Source organism: Microtus oregoni, unplaced genomic scaffold (genome assembly GCF_018167655.1).
Source record: "Microtus oregoni isolate MIOR12 unplaced genomic scaffold, Mior012 000023F_ref0000262, whole genome shotgun sequence".
Classification (NCBI taxonomy): domain Eukaryota; kingdom Metazoa; phylum Chordata; class Mammalia; order Rodentia; family Cricetidae; genus Microtus; species Microtus oregoni.
This window is the reverse complement of record NW_024543082.1, coordinates 35,740,682-35,767,154: the sequence shown is the minus strand read 5'-3', so window position 1 is coordinate 35,767,154 and position 26,473 is coordinate 35,740,682. Positions and strand designations below refer to the sequence as shown.

Below are 26,473 nucleotides of genomic sequence, written 5' to 3'. Positions count from 1 at the left end.
GCAACCTTAACGAGAAGTCATTTAGAGGTTGGATGCTGCCTTTAGCTTTGTGCCTCTTGTTTCCCTTGATCTGGGACAGATCCTTGTCCCCAGCCCTGTATTTAAGGTCTGTGGTGCCGTGAATGCCCCACAACTTGGGATCATAGTTTCCTCATGATCAGAACAAGACTGCATTGGGGCAGGAGCACACCATAGTGAAGATAGTGTGTCTCAGCACGCAGGTCTGTGCCCGGTTGTCCACAGCATGGGGCAGGAGCACACCATAGTGAAGGTAGTGTGTCTCAGCACCTAGATTAGTACCCAGTTGTCCACAGCATGGGGCAGGAGCACACCATAGTGAGGGTAGTGTGTCTCAGCACGCAGGTCACCACCCTGTCGTGTTGTTCCATTGTGGGCGCTTAGTCACGGTGCTGCCCAGTAGCTCCACTGCCGAGCTGTGTTCCCTGATGATAGTAAGTAGTTTTGGGAGGTAGTCAGAGGCTCCGAGAGCACTGACTGGTCTCTGTCAAACTGGACCCCTCATTTGAGCATCCACTTGGAAACTTTGCTTGAGTTGTAGCTGACAGCACAGAATGGCTTGTCACTGTGGAATATTAATTAGTTATGCAGTAAGTCATAGGCCACTACTGATGGTTTTTTGTTTATGTGTGTCCAGATTTAGCGAATAGGACCATCATAGAAGTTTTTGTCTTCTTTTGACATGGTTCCATCAGTGTTTGGAGAACCTCTTTTTAGTATAACAACTTTCTTGGCTCATCTTTCTCTATCCTAGTTGGGTCAAGCCTCTGGTAGGAAGTGGTCAAAGTGCTCACGCCGAGAGAATTGCCCCATTTTACCCTTTGATATACAGGGCATTGTCTGCTGGCTCCAGTTCTTTTTAATTTATCTATTTGGTGTGTGTGGGCACATGCCTGTGGAAGCCTGGCCTTGACATTGGCTGTGCCCCTCAGTTGTTGGTGTGCACATGCCTGTGGAAGCCTGGCCTTGACATTGGCTGTGCCCCTCAGTTGTTGGTGTGCACATGCCTGTGGAAGCCTGGCCTTGACATTGGCTGTGCCCCTCAGTTGTTGGTGTGCACATGCCTGTGGAAGCCTGGCCTTGATATTGGCTGTGCCCCCCAGTTGTCTATGAGGCCGAGTCCCTCCTGAGCCGTGCTTACTAACTGTAGTTAGCTGGCTTGTCCAGGATCCCCGTCCCTGCTGGTTCAGTGCTGGCTTTGCAGGTGGTCACAACGTCTGCCCAGCTTTTACATGTGTTCTGGGAATCTGAACTCGAAAAGTTGATAATACTAACTTGTCACATTTACTTTCAACTCTGTAGAATTAAATGGCTTTTTATTTGCTTATTTAGTGTTTCGCTGAATATAGAATTATAAGTTGGGAAACTTTCAGAACACTGGAAGCTAGAAAAATAGTGGAAATTTGGAAGCCTAATAAGATTTTTTTTTCTAGCTTGTATGTTTCATGTTATAAAACTTCATAATTAGAAGTTTTGCTGGAAGTTGCTGGCCCCAGGTAGGCTCTTCGAGTGTGGCAGCACAGTCCTGGGATATGTGTGTGTGTGTGTGTGTGGGGGGGGGGCTCTTTGTTTAGCTCTTGGAATGCTACATTTAATTTCCTCAGTCATTTTAGGTCTTTGCCTCTTTCTCATAGGAATTTTAAACTGTATCTTCTAGCTTTTTAGTGAACAAATTTAAGCAGCCTCTGTCAGCTTTTCGTTTTAAGAGCTCCCTGTGCCTGAGTCCTGTAACATCTGTCCTTGTTTCCTGCGTGTGGCTTCTTGTCGGCTGAGCACTGGCACTCTTGCCCCTGTGTCACTTCCAGACAGCTTGTCTCTGCCCGTGCTGGTCTTTCTCAGTGTGCACAGGTCTCAGGCTGTCCTGCTGTGTGATACGGTGAACAGTAGCAAAGGCGGTGCTGTCTGCCTGGCTTTGCCAGCTTCATAAACTGAAAGCTGTGGCTGGAGACGGAGCTCTGGGTAAAACGCTTCCCTAGTGTGAGGCCCTGAGCTCTGCCCTCAGAGCACAGGGTTTCAGAATTCACTACCTGCTGTTTTCATCTTGTTGGTATGACAGCCCTGCTCAGCACAGTGCTTGTGCCTCCTGCCCATAGGCCACCCTCTAATGGAGCCCCCCAGAGACTCCTGCATGCGCATCTTGGGATCTACCAATACCATGCCTTCCTCTCTCACTTGTCCCTCAGTTCCAGAGGCCCAGGGCTGAGGTCTTTGTGTACGACTGATCTTCCCTGATGTAGGTTTCCTGCCTCCTCCCTCTGCCTGTCTCTTTCCTCTCCCATCCCCCCCCCCCTGCTTTCCCCTAGAATGTGTATCAGTGTACCCTGTTGTATACTCTGTGTGTGTGTGTGTGTGTGTGTGTGTGTGTGTGTGTGTGGTCATGCATGCTGCAATAAAGCCAGGGTGTCTTGGTGAGTTCAGCCTTTGAAGCTGAAGTCTCTGGAAGAATGCTGACCACTAAAAGCAAAGCTGGGATGTACAAGTCTGTTTGTCTTCTAGAGTACCCAACTGTGAAGACTGATGTTTCTTATCCAGCCAAGCCTTTTACTGCGCTGCTTGACATGCACAGTACACAGAGCCACACAGCGCCACACAGATGGGGTGTGGTGAGCATCAGTTTTCACTGGGTTCTATACATTTCTTTTTGACATTGATTTGACAAATACAAATTTCTCCTGGTCAAGTTCCTGTGAACCCATTTTTGTCAACTGATAATCTTTATTTTATCTGTGTCTGCTTAAGATGCCACATTTAGTAAATGGTGGGTATGTTACACTCATCTCGAGTCCAGCAGCACCACAGCTCACACCCACACGCCTGTGATGTGCATCTAACGTTTTCCTAAAGGCCCATCACTGCCTGCACGCTAAGTAGTACTTCATTATTACACTTAAGGTGTTGTTATTGTTTTGTTTTGATTTTTTAAACAGTAATATCAGCAATGAAATCATACACATTCAAAAAGTAAACAGCAAAGCCCTCCCACATCAGCATGGCACCAGATAGACTGCAAAAAGGACACGTGTTTATGGTAGGAGAGCCAAAACAGGGTGCGGCCTTGCCTTGTTCTGTTTCAACTGGGCATGTGTGCAGCAGGCTAGTGACCTTGCCTATGTGCAGGTCTACAGATAAGGATTTGGGGTTGCAAACTCATTTTCTAAATAACACTTGCATTGAAAAGCAGACGCATCCATCTGGCACTAGCACACTGCCAGTCTCCCGCCCTAATATTCATTCTGCTCTCAGCAAGTTCCTGTTTTGGGAGTTCATCTAAGACCCCATAGCTCTGGTTTTCGCTCAGAGTTCTATCTCTGAAGTAGTTTTTCCATCCTCCATTGAAATCAATGCACTTCTAAATTTTAGAATTTGGTGTAATGTGCTCCATCCTCTGGATCTTTGTCTTCATTTGCTTTCTGTCACTGCAACAGAATAGCAGAAACTAATTTACAATAGAGAGAGCTTCATTTGACTCATGCTGTGGTAACTGGGAAGTCCAAGAGCATAGTGCTAGCGTCTCTCACTGCCACCTCCCATTTCAGCATGTGGAGGACCTTGTGAGTTCTACAGGACATGGACCGTAAAGGAGTGAGGGTACATGGCAGAGTCGCTCGTGTGGTAAGCCTCTAGCCGTGAGTGTGCCCGTCGTCTCCTGGTGCTCTTTCTCCAGATACCTTCAGCATAAATATTGGGACAGTGTTTCCCACACATGCAACTTGGGGGACACATCTGTCCTTAGCAGGTGTGCAGCTCAGGACACGAATTCCAGATCCCTTACCATTGTAGTCAATCTTTGTGGATAGGGCCTAGGGAGTGAGTAGTACAAACTGCCAGGGAACTGAGACTCTTTCCGTTTGAGTTCTGGAATTGCAGACATGGCCATGTACCCTGTGAAGGTCCCTTACCACCTTCTTCCTTGCTGTCTAGACATCTAGGTGGGTGCCGCTCATTTTTCACAGATCTCTGACTTGGGTTTTGTACTCCAGATCAGATACTGCTAATGTTTAGCTGGCACTGATTAGGAAGGTACAGCATATGAACTTTTATACATGGAACACACACATCCCAGACAGACAGACACACACACACACACACACACACACACACACACACACACACCACGACAAGTAGGTGCAGACATGAGGACCGCTTTTCTTTGACTTTCTTCCTTCTAATTCCAGTGTCGCGTCCTGTGGCAGGCTCCCTGTTTTTTTAGGGTTTGCTAACTCTGTTTTCATTGCTTTTCAGAATCTTTCAGTGCACACTTTAGGATTTGAGCATCTTCTGATAATGAGTGATAGTGAGGTTGGTTTGTTCTGTTCCATCCCAAGTAGCCCTGGAAAATAGAGACACGGTAACTCACTCACTTTCTCTGCCTTCCTGGCTCCTCGTGGTGACTTCTCGCTCCTGTACTCTAGCTCTGGTTTAAGTAAGGGTGTGCATTTGCTTTGCTTTGCATTTCTGCCTTTCGGAAAGTGGGACTTGTTTCTTCTTTGCAGTGGAGATCTTATTTCTTCTGTCTTCTGACTGTTTTGTCCCCTCCTCCTCCCAACTGGTTCATGTAGTAAGAGCTTTTACTTCTCTGACTTACATATCCATCAGACGTGCTGAACACCCACTCTGCCAGCTCCTGCTCCTCTCCAGGGAAGTGAACTAAGCTTTAGTTCAGGAAGAGACACTCCCTCATGGCTATACTAGTAGGATGCTCATGGGGTCACCGAGGAAAGGCACTCTTCTAGCTTCAGAAGTAGCTGAATCCCAGTGGCCAACTCTGTCATGTAATTCTGGTATTTTTATGTCCTTGTGTCTGTCTGCCCTGCTTTCTGTGCTGGAAAAAATACTCTAAGTACCTTCCTTCCATCCCCTGACTTTAGCACCTCTGCCTTGGCCTAGCTGATGGTGCTGTAGTCTGCTGCTCAGCCAGACGTGTAGATCTGCGTCCTTTAACCGTGCCTGCTTCTGATTCTAATAATGGATTGTTTAAAAGGTAAAGAACACTTCTCTCAATACAGTCTTCTCATTAGTATTTTCCTAAGCATGGCCTTGGCATTTAGAAGATTCACAGGACCTAACTAGAATTTCCCTATCAATCTTTTGTCTTTGCTGTCAAAATCCTTTGTTGATTCAAACCTCCCAAGGCATCCCTGACACTCCGTGCTGTCCTCTGTGTGAAGATGTTGAAGTAGGTGGTGAATACAGGGACTAGATGGTGCAGAGGCAGCAATCAGCAAGGCAGCCTTGGTGATCTCTACCTGACCCCTGCTCTCCCCGTCCATTTCATGAGCTGCGGCTTTTCATTTACTTGCTGTCGTAGTAACCAGGACTCCTGCCTGTCTTGCTGTCTCCCATCCTTTGTTCATCTGGAAAGGGGTGGGAAGAGATAAATGGACCCGGCTAGAGGATCCTGGCTTTGGGAATGTTCTCAGAATAGTAAACATGGACATCTGAGTTTTGGTTTTGTTTCCTGATGAAGTAGGAACCCCAAGTAGCTGCCTGCTGGGCCTGCTTTCTCCACTTTGCTTTCAGAGAGGACTGTAGTATCACCACGAGAAAGATTATTGCCATAGCCTTAAAGGCCTTAGAAAAGGTCTCTGTGCCCATATGAGGCCATTCGGACCCCAAAAGAAGGATCTATGTTCTCCTTCATGCAGATCCCAGTCTGTGATGTATACATGTGCATACATGCATGTATATAAACAGCCATATGTGTGGGCATAGTATAGTGTAGAAAGGAGACCAGGGGACTGTAGGTACAGGTTAACATGTAGTAAGGTAACCAAGGAGGTAGCAGGTGCTAAGGAAGGACAGAACACAGGTAAAAAGTCTTGAGTCGTGATAGAGACTATAAAGCTAATTGTTTTTCTAGTTTAAATTATTAATGGTTTTATCATTGTGTGGTGGATAAGCGGACAAAGGTGCATGTGCATACTTACACACACACACACACACACACACACACACACACACGATAATAATGAAGAAGAGGAAGGCTTAGAACCTTGTTTACGTGCTGAGGAGTGAGGTTCACAGAATACTGCCGATCTCACCTTTGCACCTGCAGAGAGCGGAACATTTCAGGGCTGAGACTTTTGTTCTCAAAGTCAGTTGAAGTTTGAATTGACACATGTGGTAGAGATGGAAGCATCTTCTTTCTTTATTCCAGACAGGGCCTTCTTAGCCCAGGCTAGTATTAAACTCACTGTGTGGCCAGAGACGGCCTCTTGTTCCCTCTCCACTGTGCCGGGTTACGGGTGTGTTGTCACTTGCTGGACTGCGTCTTTATTTTGGAGCTGAGTTGGTTGCAGTGTGTGTTGAGGGGTGCCATGCTGATCGCCTTCTCCCTGTGATGGCTCACGTGTAAAGGGAATGTTAGATTCTACTCAGGCAAGCCCGCAGAGTCGTTCCTAAACTAGATCTGAATAGGACCCTGACTCAAGACTCCGGAAAAGTCGACTGGAACTGAAGCCATCACAGTTGAATTACGAAGCGTTCCATAGGAGTCAATAGTGTGAGCCTATACACACGTCAGCTGTCACTTTAAGACTATCCATTTGTCTCCTGGATCGTCACTGATGGGCCAGCATGGACCAGGTCCTGGCCTTCTGTTTTGTTTCTGTTTAATGGGCTTCAGCCTGCCTTGTTGCTGAAGTGACTTCACAGTTACCTGATGGCCATTCTCAGGGTAAAGCATGTCCTGCCCAGTGACCTCTGGTATCATGGGCACGTCTGTCTGTCCTGAGCTGATTCTAGGCTGGCAATCCCAGTTCCTCCAGAGTTTACTTTTGCTCAGCTTTCCCAAGAGACGGTGATCACTCTAACAGCCATTGGCTCCGCGTAACCTGGAAGCTGTCTGTATGCCTAAACCTGTGTGAATATGGAAATGTCTACGTCTTTAGGGATAGATCTAGGATTCCCAGAATTCTTAAACTATGTGCTTATCACTCCCCCATGTGCCACCCCATCCCCAAAGAAGTTTGGTTCTAATGTGTCCATCAAGGAACACAGGATCTAGGCTTCAAACATAAGCAGAACGGCCATGTGAACCTACTTCTGGAACCAACTGTGGACGAAGAAATCAGTGTATTTAAGAGAAACCATTGTCCCCATGTGTTCCAGCAATATCCACTATAGATAGGACACAGAACCTTCTGTGTGCCCATCAGTGCTGAGTGGGTGACATAGAAAATGCGCACACACACACAGCGAGGTCCTCGGTCACAGAGAAAATGCATACACACACAGCGAGGTTCTCGGTCACAGAGAAAATGCGCGCACACACATAGCGAGGTCCTTGGCCGTAGAGAAAATGCGCGCACACACACAGCGAGGTCCTCGGTCACAGAGAAAATGCGCACACATGTAGTGAAATTCTCTGCTATAAAAGGAGTGAGCTCGTGTCAGTTACACCAAAGAGTAGGAATCTGAAGGGTGAATTAAGGGTCATAAGCAGGCACAGAACACAAATATAAGTGCTTACTTTTAAAGAAGCTAAGTATGTTGGCCCTACAGAGATAAAGAGCAGATGATTTCCAGAAACTGAGAATAGAGACAAGTTAGTAAGAGGTACAAACAGCAGTGTAAGTGGATACTGCTCATTCTTTTCCCAACTGCCCAGACCCAAATAGTCACACAGAGACAATATTAATTACAGCACTGCTTGGCCAATAACTTAGGCATGTTCCTAGCTAGTTCCTAATATCTTAAATTAACCTATATCTATTCATCTGTGTATTGCCACTAGTCTGTGGCTTACTGGTGCTGACATGTTACTCCTTTGGCAGCAATATGGCACCTCTTGACTCTGCCTACTCTCTCTATATCTCATCCAGCCTGGCTATATTCTACCCTGTCATAGGCCAAAACAGCTTTATTCATTAACCAGTAAGAGCAACACATACAGAAGGAGTTCCCACATCATCTCCTCTTTTCTGTCTAAATAAAAAGGAAGGTTTTAACTTTAACATAGTAAAATTACATATACAAAACAGGTATCAAGCAAGAATTCCAGTTACAATATTTAGTCTATTTGTATCTGGCAAAATTAAAGAAAATATTCTATCATCTATTTTATCATTGTGTTTCTAAAGCTTCATTTCTAATTTATCTTTTATCATAAATAAGGGAAACTATAACTATCTGTCTTCAACTCCATCAAAGACCTGAGAAGGATATAATATTTCCTAAGTAAACAAGAAGTGCATTGCAAGCACCTTCCAAAACTCTAAAAATGACAGACATTTCGCTGCCTGTACAGTTACCCAAAGTTCTTCTGGGTTGTTGGGGCATCCATCTTCAGCCTACAGGCCCATAGTATTCAGCAGACTTTTCCATGAAGCAGGAAATTTGGAAAAACTGTTTTGCCTTTATTGGCAGTTTGTCAGTCACTTTCTTCTGTGTCCTGCAGAATGTCTGGTAGACTCTTTGATGGAGCAGGAACCCTGAAGGATCGTCTCACCTCTTTTGGCAAGTTCAGCAATCATTTTTCTGTGGGTCTGCATGTGCAGTCCATACAGCATGCCATTAAACAGTCCAGGCAAGAGCAGTTTTTGCTGAAATGGCTAACAAACTCCAAAGGAGCCTTTTGAGTGCCCATCACCCTTTTGAAGTAATTGATACTGCCAGAAGCAGATGTGTCTCACTATTAAGAAAAGTCTAAATTCTTAAAACTTTTCAAATACCTTATTCTGTAGGTCTTTGAATTGTTGGAATTTATCTGTCTACCTGAACTATATCTCTGTATATATATATAAAACCTAACTGATGTAATTGAAAGTTTGATTATTATCAATGACTATTAATCTGTAATTTTAATTATACAGTTTTTAAATGAGCTGCACAAACATAATACCTTAAATAAGAGTAGAAATACATATATACAGTGTAACAAAATTAACCTTAAATTTGTATCAATAGACCAAAGTCCATGCCAATGTAAAGCATTTATCTCTATATCATATACCCCCTTTTTAGAAATTGACTTTGACTATTAATCATTTTTAACCAACCCTTTTAAAATATAAATAAATATTTATAAACAATCATTTTGGGAATTTGGGTGTAGTTTTCTCCCTACTTTTCTGCTGTTTGTTGGGCACAGTATTTTTAGTGCTCACAGAGACCTTTGGGAGGGTCTTGTTCCATCAAACCACATTAGCCTAGAAGGAATCCACAGGTTCTCATCTTCTGTGGAAACAAAAGCAAAACCTCTTTTCCAAAGAAACATATCCTTAGACTCAAATTTTGAAGTCAATAAAGCTTTAAAATATACATATATATATATATATATATATATATATATATGTTGGCATAGCTTAGCCATTTGTACAATGAAATGTCTCTCTGTAGTTAGCTCATTCACAGTCAAAACTTTTAAAGAAAACACATTGGTATATATAGTCCAGACTCTGTATATTTTCCATCTTTATATGGCTTTTTCACTGTTACTTTTTAATATTTATTTTATTATCTTTACTCCTTTAATCTATGACTCTTTGCTCCTCTCTCTCTCCCAAGCCCATGTGCATTTATCCGACACTGTGACCCATTTAAAGGTCTTTTTCATCTGAATCTGTCTTTGTTGCGTATCTGTAATCATTTTCTAAGCAGGAACACTTCTTAAAATGCTAAGCAGTGTGACTAGGAATAAGTCTTTTTTTTTTTTTCTTTGCCTTTTGGCTTTGTCCAGGCCAACATGGGGGTCTGTGTTGCCATCAAGCAACTTGTAGCACACTGCTTACAAGCCCCATTTAAGTGCAAGAGCTCACAGAAGAGCCTGAGTTTGTGCTGCAGCCGGAACCAGGAAGCCTTCTCTGGAAGAAGCTGTGCAGTTCTTGCTGCTCGTGCTGAGTCAGGAAGCCTTCTCTGAAAGGAATCATGCCTCTGCTCGCCACCAGCAGTCAGCCTGTCTGAAGAAAAATGCAGTCCAAGAAGATGCACTTGGCTTCATTTTTGTGGGTCCAGAAGCCCCCCCTTAAGCTTTTTTAGGTCTTATGTGGATGCACATTGCTGAACGTTTGGGTGCCATTTTGTAAGGGGAGACTGCTCATTTGTTTCCTGGCCATCCAAACCCGAATAATCACACAGAGACAATATTAAATACAACACTGCTTGGCCAATAAGTTAAGCATATTCCTAGCTAGCTCTTATATCTTAAATTAACCCATTTCTATTAATCTGTGTATTGCCAGTAGGTTGTGGCTTACTGGTGTCAGCATGTTACTCCTTTGGTAGCTACATGGCATCTCCCTGACTCTGCCTACTCTCTCTTTATATCTCTTCAAGCTTGACTATATTCTGCCACACCATGTGCCAAAGAAGCTTTACTCTTTAACCAATAAGAGCAACACAAATTCAGAAGGACTTCCTACATTGCAGCAGGACAGGAAACCTCCATTGTTTTGCAGCAAAGAGTGTAACTAAGAAATTAACATTTCAAAATAGCTAGGGGGGTGGGTTTCATGTTCCCAACACAAAGAAATGGCAGGTGTCTAGGCATGGATAAGACAGTCTGATCTGAGAGCTGCACGTTGTATGCACCTATTGAAATATGTTGATCCATACATACGTACTGTTATGTGTCCATTGGTTTTGAATTGTTTCTGTAACAACTTTCCATTGATTATTATAAAACAAATCAGTGAATAAAGCATGATGATAAAGTAAACAAATGTAGATCCTCTCATTTGTTAGCATATGTCTGATGTTTTTCATACTTTTCCTGTGTGTTTGTGCACATAGAACATGCATGTGTGTTTTTATGAAATGTATATTTATTATTAACACATTTTATTGGCTGGTGAGGTGGCCAGTGGAAAGAAAGAACCAGCTCTCAAAGTTTTTCTTGTGACCCCTGGGTGAGTACTGTGACTTGCAATGCCCGTGCGTGTACACACAATACTGAATGAGTGAAAAAATGGGCGAAACATACCAGCAAGTAAAGATCAATAGCATGGTTTTAATGCTTACATAAAAAGCACCTTACCTGTTCAAAGTCAGTGAAAATAATTCATTGAGCCCATCTGCTATTTATAGGCAGCCAATTTCACTTAGTGACCTATGTTGTAAACTTTGTCATAATTGTCTTTAGACAATTATGTTAGATTCTCATATGTGAATATGATAGGTTGTTTAGAGTAAGCTATTTAGTGATCTTAACCGTACACATTTTATGCTAATAAGCATTCCTGGATTGCTTTACAGAAGGCTTATATTTTACCAGTGTTGTAGGTAAGTTGTGAAGAAACTGGAGCCATAGACAGACTACTGCCATGAGTAGAAAGCAGCCTACCTGAAACCCGTCTCCACACTGATATGTGACTGAGGCCCCGCTGGCTCCCTCCACCTTTCTCAGTGTAGAACCCAGGTTGGCTACATAGAAGCGATCAGGTTGGGGCCGTCTGGTCTCTGTTGTAACTACAAATCTGCTTTAAGGAGAACCAGCCATAAACACTTCAAATGCATGAGTTGGCTGTGTTCCCATAAAACTTAATTTCAAAAACAAAGTTTGAGGGCTCTGCTCTGTCTCTGGGACTCTGCTTGATTTCCAGGTAAGGTATATGAAAAAGGTATATTGAACAACCTTAATGACCGTAAACCTTTTATTGTTCTTTACTCTCTTTTTTTTTTTTTTTAAGAAATTACATCTGTGCGGGGGGGGGGGGGGGGATGCTCACTTTCCACCGTGTGCAAATGTTTGATGGTCAGAGAGTAATTTGCGTGAGTGTTCTTTCCACCCAGTACCACGCGGGTGCCGGAGATTGACCTCAGGCTGGGTAGTGAGTGCCTTCAGCCACTGAGCCATCTCCCCAGCCCTCAGCCTCTCCTTAGACATCCCAGTGAAATGAGTGTCCATTGTTGAGGTCCCCGCCTTGACTTTGACACAAACTGAAAGAATGTGTTCTGTTTTCTTAAGCTGCCTTTGTAGTGGGTAGCTGTTCCTTTTTTAAACAGATACGAGAAAACCCCTTTTAAAAGAATATCTCATTGTGTTTGTATGGGGTGTGCATATGGGGTAGGGTACACACTTGGTGTGTACACGTGTGCGTGTGTGTGTCTTAACCTGTGTGTGTATGCATGTGGGGGGGTGAGGTGAGCTCATCTACCATGTTCATTTTTGAGGTGTGGTCTCTTAGGAAGCCTGTGCTCACAGTGTGATTTGCCTGGGTAGCCAGTGAGCCCTGGGTTCTCCACCCTCTTATACATTTGCACATGTAGGTGCACACATGTGCACACGTCTGTGTCTATGGCACTGTCCTATGTGTCTGTGTTAAACTCATTAGACTGTGTGCTCCAATGCTGCCCTTTTGGTTGTGACCCCCAGTTTTCCTGTGAGATCCAACCCCTTTCTCACTTGGCCGCGGTTGGTACACGACTCGGGTGCCCTGACCACAGGCCGATCTCCTGGAATTTCTGTGATTGGCCCCCGATTCTGGCTGAGGCTCTTGAGAGTTCCCGTCTCCCAGACCCTTGGAGCTTTGCCACACTGAGCTCTGTTCTTGCGAGCCATCATGTATCACAAAAGCCTTTGCTTCATTTTCTTTATTTAAGTTAGTGGAAACCAGTTTCAGGTGCTTTGACCCAGAGAAGTCTACAGTATGGCCTTAACTAATCACTCTCATTTTCATATTGATTGTGACTTTTTCTTTCTTCTCTTTAAAAAAACAAAACCAAACAAACAAACCTAGCCAGAGACAGCTGCTGCTTTGAAACGTACACTAGAATCCCTGATGGACCGAGGAGCCATCGTGAGGAACCTGGAAAGCCTTGGTGAGCGCGCACTTCCTTACCGGATCTCCAGCCACGGCCAGCAGCACAGCAGAGGCGGGTAAGTTTCTCTGTGAAATGGCTTCATGGGCTTAGGAGAGAATCCTGAGTCATCTTAGAAACTGTCACAAGGCCACCATCAGTCCCTGTTGTGCAGCTGCCCCTCAGGCATCAGTAGGAGAGCAGTGCTGTACTGTAGATGCTGTCTTAGTTAGGGTTTATTCCTCTTGTGAAGGAGAAGATTTAACTGGGGCTGGATGAGGTCCATTGTGGTGGTGGGAGTGCTCTGCTGGAGAGGGAGTTTAGAGTTCTCCATGGGATCAGCAGCTCAGCAGTGTGGAAGCCTCTGGGCCTGGCTTAAGCTTCTGAGGCCTCAAAGCCAACCTCCAACAAAGCCACACCTACGCCAACAAGGCCACACCTCCTACTATTGCCCATCCAAACCACCACAGATACAGATGTTAAACTGGTTTAGTATGCAGGTCCGAACAGAAGCTCTGGGTAGAGCAAGGGACTTGTAGGCTCCCACTCGGGGATTGTTTTCAAACTCAGACTTCTTTTTCTTGACGTTTAACCCTTGCCTTCAGAAAGCCTCGGCTTGCAGATACACACAGCAAAGTAGGCTTCCTTGGCTTCCAGCCAGGGCCAGCTGCACCAACGTGGAAAGATCTGACTTACTCTAGACAACGTGTAGTTTTCTACCTGCGTGTGTTCTGTCCGGGGTGCTGCTACTCTCTGGCACTCAGAACTTTGTGCCTTCTGCAAGCTTCTCTGGTCATCTGGGGCACTGACTTCAAGTCTCACACTCGGTTGTCTTGGGAATGGAGAGAGAATGTGCAGCTGCGTGCTGGTCAGTGAACTGCTTTATTCCTGGTTTCAGGGTGTGGGCGATGGCTCCAGGTTGTAGGGCATTCAATCCGCTTCTGGGATGAGGCCTGCGCTGTAGACGTCTTCATTGTCTCACCTTGTTTCCTGAGTGTTGCTAGGAAACAGGCAGCGCACAGTGGCTGGGCCTCTTCCACAGCTGTAATGACAATGAGGGATGGAGCGTGTGTGCCCGTTCATGGCAGGATACACATCCTTTCTTCACTTTTTTTTTAAACTTAGTCACAAATTGGTGTGGCTTTACCACAGGACTGTGGGTATCTTTGCTTTCTGTTTAAAAGGAACACATGTGGTCTGTCCAGGGACGATTAGCTATTCCCGTGTAGAAGCCAAGACTAGGTGTGTGACGTCAGTGCAGTGTGGGGAGCCCGGCATGGCTTGTCTTTCCAGACACAAATGGGGAGTCCTTCAGTGGTCATGGTGCTGGTTAGTGTCATGTGAACATGGCGTGTGTGTGTGTGTGTGTGTGTGCGCGCGCGCGCGCAAGGCAGGCCTGTGCACGCCACAGTGCGTAAGTGGAAATCAGAAGAGAGCTCTTGAAAGTTGTTTCTCTTGCCAGCTTGTGGGATTTAGGGGATGAATGCAGGTGGTCAAGATTACATACAAGCTCTTCCACCTCCTGAGCCATCTTGCTAGCCCACGGTGACTTTATTTTTATATACTCTGACTGTTCTCCATGGTGACATTTGGTAAATGAGCGTTTGAGGGCTTAGAACTGCCTGAGTAAAGGTTTCTAATGCTGTCTTAGCAGGCTGAGGTCAGCTGGACACTTCATCCAGCCCTCCTTGTAGTAGGCATTTTCTTCACTTGACACATTGCTTGTGTGCATTGTGCATAACCAAGAAAGTGTTGCACACGTGACATGTCCCAGAAAGTGCATGTTTGCAGATGGTTAAGAAACAGCATAGGGTTGTTGATTATACATTTAGCATTTAAAGGTTTGGTTCATCAGTACTCTGAAGGTTGTGACCTGTACTTGCGGTTTGGTCAAGGCACTGATTGACGTTTTCATGCCGTGTGCATGAATCCGTATGTGTTTAGCTGGCTGATTAAATGGGCCTACATGTCCTTGAGGAACCCACGTTTCATGTGGTGTTGTGACCATCCGTTCTAGGGGATAACAGCGTGTTTCAGTGGCATCCACAATTCTCAGGATGATTCTTGGGCTTGTTGTGGTTGCTGGTGTTTGTGAGTTTTCAGTCTATTGGAAGTCTCCATATGTGTGCTGACCTAGATAGCAGCAGTGAGGGAGGACGAGTAGAGGTGCCCATACGGCAGTAGTGCTCCACAGGGCTGACAGACAGAGTCTTTGCCACACAGATGCAATGAAGCTCCAGCCCAAGATGGACGTACACTAGAATCTTCCCCGGTAAGCCACCACCTTGTGGTGCTACACAGATTATTAGATATGGGTTAAAGCAAGATATGAGAGTTAGCCAGACTAGAGCTAATGGGCCAACCAGTGTTTAAATGAATACAATTTTTGTGTTGTTATTTCGGGGTATAAACTAGCCAGGCGGACAGGATCTGGGCAGCAGGAATACAGCCCACAGCTCCTTTCTACGTCTGAGGGCAGTCATGTCTGGAGTCATTTGGCCACCAGGTCATGATCTTGGGAACAGAGCAGAGTTGAGAAGGTCCTGCTGCTGCTTGGGCCCAGTGGGGGAGGCTGGGAACTTGGGACTCCTGGGTCAGCTTTGCAGATGGAAGCTCTGGCTTCAGTTCCCACCTGTTGTCACTTGGAAGTGCCTGAAAACTATTAGTGTACAGCCTGGGGCTGCTGGGCTTGGACAGTCGTTGCTTTCTCTTGCAGCCCTCTGGATGACCTCTCCTTGTGCCCACCTTGAGGCCTGTCTGTCTGGGTAGAGAAGGTCCCTTTAGAGGAACCCTTGCTGCCTTACCCTGCAGAGGGAGCCACGGGAGCAAACGCTCTATCCACCCTTTCTCGTGTGGGCTGCTCATGTCCTGCTGCAGGCACAGCAGCCAGTCCTACTCCGGGCTGCACACCCTCTGAAGCTCTTTCCACTAGATGGGGCTGGATGGAGTGTGGTTTCTAGAGCAGGAGGACCTCTGGTGCTGAGCTGTGTGTCTCTCAGGTGGCCTGTGACTGACCAAGTCTATAATGTAACAGCTGGGGGTGGGGGGAGCTGGGCTGACCTCATGTCCATAAGACTCTTTAGGTGTGGAAGGAGTTTGGTCAGTGCTCGTGGCAAAACTCTTAGCTGTGCACAGAGTACTCTTCTATTTACAGCTGAGCAGAATGATCAGCATAGCCGGCCCTGTGGTGAATCAGTGGAATTTTACTGACTTGTTTCCCAAATGTGTCTGCAGCTTGCTTACTCTGACAGCCCTGGCACCCTCTCTAGAGGAGGCTGATTCTCCTCTGTAGTTTTCCTATTAGTTAACATATCTGTGTTCATGTTTTCCTGCCAGCATCAAGTCATGCAGTGTCCTGGCCCCACTTCTGTGTATAGGTACTCTGCAGCTTATTTGGCTCAGGAGTGCTCTGTCCTTGAAGGTTTCTTTTAAGTGGCATTTCTTCAAGATTTGTGGAAGTATTGCTTCTTAAAATGCACAAGACCCAACAGATAGGAAAGGAAATGGGGTTTGTCTGTAGAAAGTGAATAATTTGTTGCCCCTGTGAAGTCTGAAATCAGAAAGCTTTAACCAAGACAGTGTAGGAACCGGCATCCACACAGTTGGCCTCTTGTCTTCCAACAGGTTCCAAGATGCCCTGGGGCTGCAGAGCCCCCCCCCCCCTTCCCCAACTCCACACCCACTGGGAGCCAGTGAGCCCTTCAGTGGAAAATTCCACTGTCTGGTCTGCATTGGGAAGGGGAGGGTGCCTGAGAGGGACAGTGACAAAGAACTCCAGTCTGAGCTAGCTCTTTTTGTGGGCTTCCGACAAATGGAATGAGAAAGAATGCAGCCTTTATAGCTAAGAGCACTTCCAGGAAACATTTCTTCCCCAGCACCTCTAGCAGTGGAGCTGGGGGCTTGGTCCCCAGCAGGCAGTGACAGCCGTGTGTCAGCTGCTGACCTTGAAGTGCTGAAGGGTAGGCTTAGCTTCTGGAGGAGTGGCAGGAGCTGGAGGTTCCTCAGGGAACACTGCTGTGCAGGAGGCCAGCTTGGGAGCCTTGTTCCCAGTATTGGGCCTGGCCTGCCCTGCCAAAACATATCTCAGGATCTTCTCAGATATCTGGAGCACTGGTCCTTGTGGAGAGTTTTGTGATGTTAAGGTGACTTAAATTCACAGGGGGGCACGTTGTACGTTGTCACCCTCAGACAGTTTGTGCGAAGCAGGTCACTGCTCTCCGGCCTTGAGCATCACATCTGTAGTGAGCTGTGCTTTAGTGGAATGGATCTGTCTTGGTCCTGCCTCTCCCTGCTCAGCAGCAGCGAACTCCTCAAGTCCGCTTCTGCAGGGTTGGTGTGCAGCTCTGTGCAGAAGGGAGATGCTTGGGAGAGCAGATATCAGCTCTGTCCATGAGAAGATTCCATGATTAGAACCACACATAGGAATAGCCACACACTGCTGGGCTCTGTGTTCAAGGCTGCCGGAGGGATGCTCCCACCTCCTGGCTACCTGGTGTGCGTTGTGTGTGCTCTTCTGTGTGTGCAGAATGGGACTGAAAAGTGCTGAGATGTGTAGTGTAATTAGATTTTAGATTATTGCACTGATGTTTTCCAAAATGATTTGTCCACTTAGTGGTTCAATTACTGATTAAAATAAAAGCAGAAAATGGAAGCTAACTAACTAGAGTATTTCATTACTATTATTTTATTAGAATGGCCTCTTTGAGGCCTGTCAAGGTAGTTGCAGAGGGGTCATGGTTCTAACCCATCTACCTTCAGTGAGCTGGACGGAGATGCGAGACTCCACATACTAAGACTTCAGTGAGCTGGACGGAGACTCCACATACTAAGACTTCAGTGAGCTGGACGGAGACTCCACATACTAAGACTTCAGGGTTTTGTTTGGGCCTGTGACTCCAAGACACATAAAGCCACTGACAGCTTTGGGACCCAGAAAGTTACAGAATTAGCAGTTGTAGCAGATAGATAGGACAGTATAGCCCATCCCCTTGGTGATCACAAGAAGCATACATAGTTGTCCCATTGTGGCATTGTCCGAGGCTCTGAGCCTTTCTCCAGCCTCCTCCAACTCCCCTTCTCTGTGACCAGCTGTAGAGTCTGCCGTGGAGTAGGGAGCTGATCCCAGAGAGGTTCTTCTCAGAGCTGCCCTCTCTGCATGGGGCTTGCTTATGTCGTTGTAGGCCTCGGCTGTCAGGAGGCAGGCAGTACCTGACCTCAGAAGCTGCCCGTCCCCAGCACCGTGTAGGTGGCACAGCTGTAGTGGGAGGTGTGGATTGCTGCAACCTGGCCGGAGTGGGAATCTTATGGAAGTTGTAGAAGCCCGAATTTCTTCTGGCACAAAACCTTGGTGATTTTTTTTCTTAATATCAACTGGCCAAAGGACTGAGGTTTGTCTGCAAGACATGTTCACCTAAGTTTGCTTAGATAAATTCTTTTTTTTTTTTTAAATAAATTCTTAAGAAAAAATATTAAGAGAAAAAGAATACTGGCTGGAAGCAACAACTTTTTTTGTGTGTGTGAGCAGCCATGCGGATAGACTGGGATACTGAGGCGCACGGGTAGAGTATGCCCTGGTAGCTTAGGTTTTAGGCAGTTTGGCTTCTGAGGAGAAGGAAGAGGTTCAGCTTTCAAGGAGAGGTGAATACAGTATATCTGCCCATCTCTGAGCTACTTACCCTCTGTTGGGTGTTTCCTTTTCATGGAAATTTCCATGGTATAATGGGGAGCCAGGGGAGTAGAAGCAGTCTTTGCCCACATCAGCCTCGGGCACAGATCCATAGAGTGATAAGCCTGAAATGACAGTCACACGCTGTGGTTGTGGGCACAAACCCACTTGCAGTTTGGCCAGAGCTCTTGTTTGGGTTTGGTTGCCGAAGGACTGGAAAACTCGAGGAGGTGGATTAAAGGGCAAAGGCCACAGGGTTTGATAGCAGTGAGGGCTCTTAGAAGCCAAACCCTGGCCCAGTCTGAAGACCTCCAAGCCTTTGTTTTATCCTTGAGAAGCCTCCAGAGTGCCAGTAATATGTTGTGAGAAATGAGGTCTACCCAGGGACTGCACCAGGTAGAGCAGTTCTCTTTCTGCTTGTTATTTCCCCAGTTGAAGGCGCTGGGCTACATTTTCCTGGCTATCACTAACAGAAGACCTGGTCTGTCTGAGTCCTCACTGTGGCCACACACAGCAGGGTGAACTGAGGATATAAATAGAAGCTTCCTGAGTCTGTACTTCTTCGTGTTAGATGGTGAGCTTGGAAGGAGGCAATGTGTAGGAAACCCTACTCTGGAAAACAATGCTGGACCCAGACCGGTGCTCAAACTCAGTCTCCTTCTTCCATTTCCTCACCTGACATACGTGGGGTTTCTCCTGCCCACCATCCTCTCCTCAGGCGTTGAAGAGATGTGAGGGGACCTTGTTTTCAAGGTCTGAACCAGGAGGGATCTGGTACAGCGCGCTCTGCGCTTCCATCCATCCACGGGGATTCTTTTTGCTCTTAATCTCGAAGCGATGTTTAAAGGCTGTGGTGGTACGCGGTGATTAGAAGGCCCGCGAAGTGGACCATTGAGGGGAAGAGGTTTGAGTTGACTCTTGGCGCCTGTAAACATTCTTTCTCTAGAATATTAGACCTTTCTGCCTACAGATGTGTGGCAGCTGAAAGAAGAGAGCAGTGCTTGCTGTTGACAGCACTGTAGGTAGAGCCGAGGTGGTCTTGGGGGGTGTGCAGGAAGGTAGCACTTAGATCTTACAGGGGGAAGGCATCATAGGGCAGGCCCTAGTGCTGGTGTGTCACAGGGCTCTGCACGAACAAAGGCAGGGATGCAAAGTAAAATAAAAGGAGCCTCCTCAGGGTGAATGGGCGTGCTCCCAGACTCCGCTGTCCGCTCAGGTGGGTGTTAGCGGACAGCAGCCAGAGCTGCTCATGGTAGTTTGGAAGGGCATTTTGATCAATACTGAGTAAGAGAGGAATGGACACTGGGAAGAAAGAAGTGCTGGGGCATGTGCTGGATTGAAGCGTTGCACCTGGCGCCAAGTAGCCAAATGCTTAGCATGGAGGGGGTGGTTTGAGGTCACTCCACTTAACATTTTAGGCTGTGCTTCCTGGCTTGCATAGGGTAAGTAATCTTGATTTAGTGTTGAACAGATGAGCAATTCATACATTGGGTGGTTGAAACCCTTGAGGGTTTTTTTTGTGTGTGTGTGTGTGTGTGTGTGTGTGTGTGTGTGTGTATGTGTGTGTAGTACGAATAAATGAAATTAAGCCTTGGAACGTGTGGGGAGGTTGGTGTTTAGTTCCTATAGTCATCGTGTGGGGAGGTTGGTGTTTAGTTCCCATAGACATCACAAGTGATTATCTAGTGAATAAATAGACAAGTTACTGCCCCCAGGAGCCATTCTAGCGGTGTGGCGGTCTAAATGAGAAATGTCCGCTATAGGCGCCTGTATTTGAACACTGAGTTTCTATTGGCGCTGCTGTTTGGAGAGGTATGGACCCTTTAGGAAGTGCAGCATTGCTGGAGGAAGGCCTTGTCTGTGAGTGGGCTTTGAGGATTTGTAGCTACACCGTTTCTGCCACTGTGCCTGTGAGCCTTTCTGCCATTGTGGACGTCCAGCCCTCGGGAGCTTTAAACCAAAACAGACCCTTCCTTAGGTTGCCATTAGTCGTGGTGTTTTATTCAGCAACAGAAAGTAACCAGTGCAGTCATTTTCTCCGGTTCTCATTTGTATCTTAGTGTTCTGTGGCTGTGAAGAGACACCATGATCACAGCAACTCTTAGAAAGGAAGGCATTTAACTGGGCTGGCTTACAGCTTGACAGGTTTAGTCCACTGTCATCATGGCGGGGAACATGGTGCTGGAGAAGGAACCGAGAGTTGTACACCTTGATCCGCAGACAACAGAAGGAGACAGTGTGTCATAGTAGCTTGAGCGTGTGAGACCTCAAACCTGGCTCCACGGTGATGCAAACACTTCCTCCAACAAGGCCACACCTCCAGTGCCGCTCGCTGTGGCCAAGCGTTCAAACACCATGGTGTTCTTTCTTGACTCCATCATGTCTTCCTTTGATCTGTTCATTTATATATATATTATTTTTATATTTATTATTCTGTCTGTGTGTATGCCTGAAGGCCAGAAGAGGGCACCAGACCCCATTACAGATGTTTGTGAGCCACCATGTGGTTGCTGGGAATTGAACTCAGGACCTTTGGAAGAGCAGGCAATGCTCTTAACCTCTCCAGCCCCCCTACAGCTATTCTTAAATTGAGGCTTAGTTTGTTTTTGTTTTAACTTACTTTGTTTATATTTTAAATTAAATTTTTGAGAGTTCTTTGCTAGATTCAGGTATATTATCTGAGATATAATTAACAAATCCTGTCTGCAGCTTGTCTTTTTACTTTGAGAATTGTTTTTAATTTTGATGGTCTGTTTTATTGTTTTTTTTTTAATTATAAATTGTACTTTTTTTTGTGTTGCCTGATTAATCTTGGCTTAATCCCAAGGTCACTAAGGCTTTTCTTTTCCTTTTTTTTCTAGAAATTCAATAGTTTGATTTCAGTCTGTCCCATTCTTGAAGTAATTGTCCTGTCTGGCACACACGTGTGCAGCAATGTGTCCTTTTGCAGCGTCAGGAACTGAGCCTGTTACCACTGCTGGGGACACTCTCCTCCCCTGCCGTGTCTCTGTCATGCTCGTCTCTGTGGTCTGTCTGTTCATGCTGTCTGGATCACCGTTGCTTCTTCATTCTTGACATAGGTGGTGTTTGCTGTTGAACTTTATTCTTCATCAGAGCTGCTTGACTGTTTTGTATTTCCAGGTGAACTTGAAAATGTGCTTGTTGATGTTTTGATTGAGCTGTTGGAACTGTAAGTCAGACTGGAGAGAATAGACATCTAAATAACTGAAAAATTCTTACCCATGGTCAGTCTAAATACCAGAAAGGTTCTCCAAAGAATAGTCTTTATTTAGAGTGAGAAAGCTTTGCTCTGGGAATATAGAAGACATAGTAAATGCATGGAACATGGACAACAGTCAAGAAGGCTAAAGCAAGGGAAGTTTCTGAAGGTGAAAAGGAGACTTTGTGTCAAGGCACTTGGATACCACTTTCCTTATTTATTTAAGGCGGTTGAGGGAGGAGTATCAGTCTAGATATTTGCTTGTAGCAGGCTTTCTTGGACTGCCAACCCCCAAATCACGACTTGAGACTTATTATTGTGAATGCTGAGCCCTAGCTTAGGCTTGTTTTTAGCTAACTCTTTTTTTTTTTTTAAGTCAAATTAATCCATTTCTATTCATCTGTGTGCTGCCCCAAGACTCATTTACCTATGCAGCACCTTCCTGCCTTGCACTGCAAGGGCTGGCGGCAGGAGCACACTTCCTACCCGGATGGATACTAAACAGATCTCTCCCATGCTAGCAGTGGTGCAGCTTGGTCAAAGGAGGAGCAAGGCAGTGAGGGAGACAGTGTGGGCGTGGGGTGAGGCTGCTCTGTGGGAGTGGTCAGAGGGCCTCCAAGAAGACGTTTGGACAGAGCTGAGAAGTGGGCGGAGCCCAGTGGAATTTGGGCAAGAGGAACATTGAGGACAGAACCTCAGATAAGATTGTACTTCGAGAGTTCGGAGAAGGCAAGGCTGGAGAGAAAGATAATGTTGAAGCTAGAACATTGCCAGATCTTCAGAACTCTGCCGACCGTCCCTAGCCACCGACTGTACTAGCCATGCCATCCAAATCACATGGTGCACAGGCAGCTTCAACCCTGCCCTTGCCCTTTGGAGGCCTTAAGCTCCCTAGCTGGCCTAAATGCACTATAAAGAGCTGCTGACTTTGAACTTGAAGCAATCCCCCTGCCTTTTCCATCTCAAATGTTGGTCTTACAGGTGTGCTACATCTGGCTACTTGTGAGTGTGGACAGCAGGGATGGGCTGGGGACAGTCCTTTGTGACATTGTCTGTCAGGTACTAATAAGGTTTTGACCATAGCTGTCTCTAATGGCATTTAGCATCAGTCTGACATGAATATTAATGTTATGCCCATTGTCTTACTGAAGGGCTACGCCATCTGCACTATGTTCCTTGTTAGATCTTGTTCCTAGAGAGCAGTCTGGGTAGGTCTATCTCCTTCCTGTGGGACACATCTGACTGACTTAATGTCTGACTGTCTGTTCCTCTTAGGGACGGAGTCACTAGTAAAGTCCTTTGGAAAACTAGAAGACTTCCTAGTATTTTCATAAAAAGAATCAGATGATTTAGAATTCCATTCTTGTTGATAGGTTAGAAAATTCTGAGTGTATAACTTCACAATTATTGTATTATTCCCTGCTCTGGCTGACGTCACAATGCCTCTTTGCTGTTGTAAAGGTAGTTTAGGACTGCTTCCACAGGACGTAATGTGTGATCCAGCCTGGAAGGAGATCGGGTGTGCCCCTGCCTGTTGAGTGTGCGTGAGGAGTGTCTCAGCAGTGAGCTCTGTCCGACCAAAGCAGCAGGGATGTGAGTCCCGATACAGGAGCTTACCCGCTTCTGTCTTGTTGCAGGTATTTTCTGGTGGATTTTTATGCCCCAACCAGTGCTGTGGACGGCATATTGGATCACTTGAATCGAGACATTGATGTGGTGAGACCAAATGTTGTGAAACACCCGCTGACCCAGGAAGTAAAAGAATGCGGCGGCATAGTCCCAGTCCCGCTGGAGGAGAAACTGTATTCAACAAAGAGAAGAAAGAAGTAAGAAGATGTTCCGGATCTCGGCCGCATACCTAATCCCAAGTACTCTGTGGCTGCTGATTGCTTGTTTTCTAGGATGCTCTAGCCCATGATCCTTCTGCTGACTGAGACCTGCCCCGTCATCTCTGGCACCTACAGACCAATCTCGGTTTTGTCAGCCCTGTGTGGTCGCCAGGGAGGGGTTCACCTTACCTCTGCAGCGTTGGGGAGAGCAAATTGATTGTCATTAACACTTGGTTGTCTTGCAAAACTATATGGAAACCAGAGCGCAGAGTAATAAATGTGACTACCAATCTGACTTGTGTATTGCCTCTCCCCAGCCCCAGCAAAGTGTACCCCCAAAGCTACCTGCTCCCATTGTACTGTGATGGCCCCCGGTGTTAGGAGCACTCTGAAGTTGGGATACCAGACAGTCTGCAGAATTAGTGCTTTTCCTCTGTCCACATAGCACTGGTCTTTGAGGAGGGACAGTGTTTGGGAGCAGCTGGGCCTCAGTGTTGCTTCCTATCATCTCTTTGCCACTGGCTTCAGCCTCCTCCACTGTCCCTTAGCCCTAGAAGGCCCTTTTGAAGACGGCAGAGAGGGATGGTGTCCAGACTTTTCCCTGGAATAATAGTCTCTAGGATCTCACCCTTGGCTCCCTGGAGCTGGTGCCTTCTCAGACAGTCCCTGCTTAGGGTCTGCTGTCACTGCAGGTGACAGGTGCAGCTGGCAGGAAGCAGGAAGTGCCCGTCACCTGGGTTGCTGCTGGTGTTGATTTGTAGCATCAGGTTGTCTTACAATGGGGAGAGGAAGGGGAGGGACACTGTGAGACCCACAGTGCCGCTGTCGCGCCTACCAGGGCTCCTCTGCCAAGCTGCCTGGCCGCGAGTTTGTCACCGCTCCCGACCTGAGAGCCCAGGTCCTTCCAAGCAAAAGTTCAACGGCATTTTCCTGAGGAGCAACAGATCAGGGCCAGAGAGATGGCTCTGAGGTTAAGAGCGTTGGCTGCTCCTCCACAGAGCAGGATTCAAGTCCCAGCCCCTACATGGCGGCTTACAACCATCTGTAATGAGATCTGGTGCTCTCTTCTGTCATGCAGACAGAACACTATACATAATTAGTAAATAAATCTTTAAAAAAAAAGAGTTTTAATTAAAAAAAAAGAACAACAAAACAATAGGCTGAACTGTTGCATGTGCCTTCAATCCCAGCACTCAGGAGACACAGGCAGGCAGATCTCTGAGTTCAAGGCCAGCTTGGTCTACAGAGCAAGTTCCAGGACAGCTAGGGCTACACAGAGAAACCCTGTCTTGAAAAACAAACGAAACAAACAACCCAGTAGATCAATTAAGAGGTTCAGAATTTGAGACTAGGAATAAAAGAGTTAGAATAGAAATGGGTAGATCTGGGGAAAATAGGCTGCTTCCTGTTCATTAGGCATTTCCTATAACTTCCGGTTGTTGGCCGGCTCACAAGAGTCCATGCTCATATTCCATGTGCTTGTCCTCGGGGTCACTGTCTTCCTCAGCTGACGACGTCCATGTCACATGCCACGTGTTCTCCACTAACTCAGCCTTTCCAGCCCTTTGAGGGAGCACTGTTACCCCTGCTTTTGGATGAAGAGGCTTGACACAGACTTGACCTTAAACCCAGTTACCGCATGACAGCTGGGATCTCGAGCTGGGGACTCTGACAGGCCTTGCGGTGTTGATATTGACATTGCCTCTGAAGTTAACTGTGCCCGGTTCACAGTGTCTGGGGGACATTATTGCTGAGGGCTTACCCTCTGTGTTCTCATAGCCCAGGTGTGGCACTTACCCTGAGAAGATGATTGTCATCATTGGGCAATCCAGGTCACGCACATGTCCAAAGCCCTGGGCACAGTTTGAGTGTTAGGGAGGAAGGAGGTGGCTAAGTAGGACAGCTGTGCTAGTTCCCGTGTGGATGGTTAATGCTGAGGTCACCGTCTCTCTGTCCTGAGTGATACAGTGGACCTCAGCAGCTTGTTGCAGCTTCTGCCCATGCATGCCTGGTATTTGAGCACATGCCAGTGATTTCCAGGATGTGTGCTTTCTGTCAGAGGTAAGTGTTCAGTCTTCCTGGCTGGTGGCAGTCTGAGGAGCTGTTACAGTTCTCTGCTTCTTTAATGAATGAGGACACACGAAAAGCTTGAGCATAGCAAGCAAGGAAGCTGATAATTAGCGGGTTAGGATACAGAATGTACCAAATGGGCAAGTTCCACCAATGACAGCTACCGAGGGTGTGAGAAAGGGGGGCCTGAAAGTAAGGGCGCCAGCAGAGATACCCAAGGCCCCGAGTGGGAGGGCAGGATCAAAGGGAAATGGGCATGAGAAGACACCAAGGGGCTACATCTAGAAGTCTGGAGAATTCTGAGAAATAAACTTGTTGTGGGACAATGTACACTGTAAAGATTTGTCACTCGTATTAGTTTAATAAAATGCTGATTGGCCAGTAGTCAGGCAGAAAGTATAGATGGGACAACCAGACAAAGAATTGTAGGAAGAGGAAAGGCAGAGATGCAATCATCATCCAGAAGCAGAGGACACAAGATGAGAATGCCTTACTGAGAAAAGTTACCAAGCCATGTGGCTAAACATAGACAAGAATTATGGGTTAATTTAAGTTGTAAGAGCTACTTAATAATAAGCCTGAGCTAATAGAGCAAATGGTTTATAGTTAATATAAGCCTCTGTGTGTTTCTTTGGGACTGAATGGCCGCAGGACTGGGTGGGACAGAAACTTCTGTCTAATTAAACTTGAAGAGATAGGGACCTGAACTACAAGAAGCCTGAGAGCTTGGGCCTTAGGGCCAAAGCTCCCTTCCCTTGTGAATTCATATCCTTCCAAAGGGTGTCTTAGGTTTGTAATCTTGACTGTCTGGTCTACCTTCGACAGGGTCATTTTAACTGATACCCTTGCCTTAATCCAACTGCCCAAGGCAGGCAGAAGCCACCCAAGTGGGCGCTACCACAATGAACAAATATGTAATGGAGAGGTGTGTGC

At 46.3% G+C, this 26,473-nt stretch overlaps 2 protein-coding genes across 2 annotated transcripts in view; both read left to right on the top strand.

Moving 5' to 3' along the window:
* Nucleotides 1-10,101, top strand: part of Slc5a3 (solute carrier family 5 member 3) — a 44,670-nt gene extending 34,569 nt beyond the window's left edge. The window contains exon 3 of the mRNA XM_041672937.1: nucleotides 9,698-10,101. The gene's annotated coding sequence lies outside the window, so the exon portion shown is untranslated. The remainder of the gene's footprint in view (nucleotides 1-9,697) is intronic.
* Mrps6 (mitochondrial ribosomal protein S6) overlaps nucleotides 1-23,760 on the top strand; it is a 50,678-nt gene extending 26,918 nt beyond the window's left edge. Inside the window, exons 2-3 of the mRNA XM_041672938.1 lie at nucleotides 12,696-12,835; nucleotides 23,279-23,760. Coding sequence (XP_041528872.1) covers nucleotides 12,696-12,835; nucleotides 23,279-23,471 — 333 coding nt within the window. The 3' untranslated portion in view covers nucleotides 23,472-23,760. The remainder of the gene's footprint in view (nucleotides 1-12,695; nucleotides 12,836-23,278) is intronic.
* The last annotated feature ends 2,713 nt before the right edge of the window (nucleotides 23,761-26,473 follow it).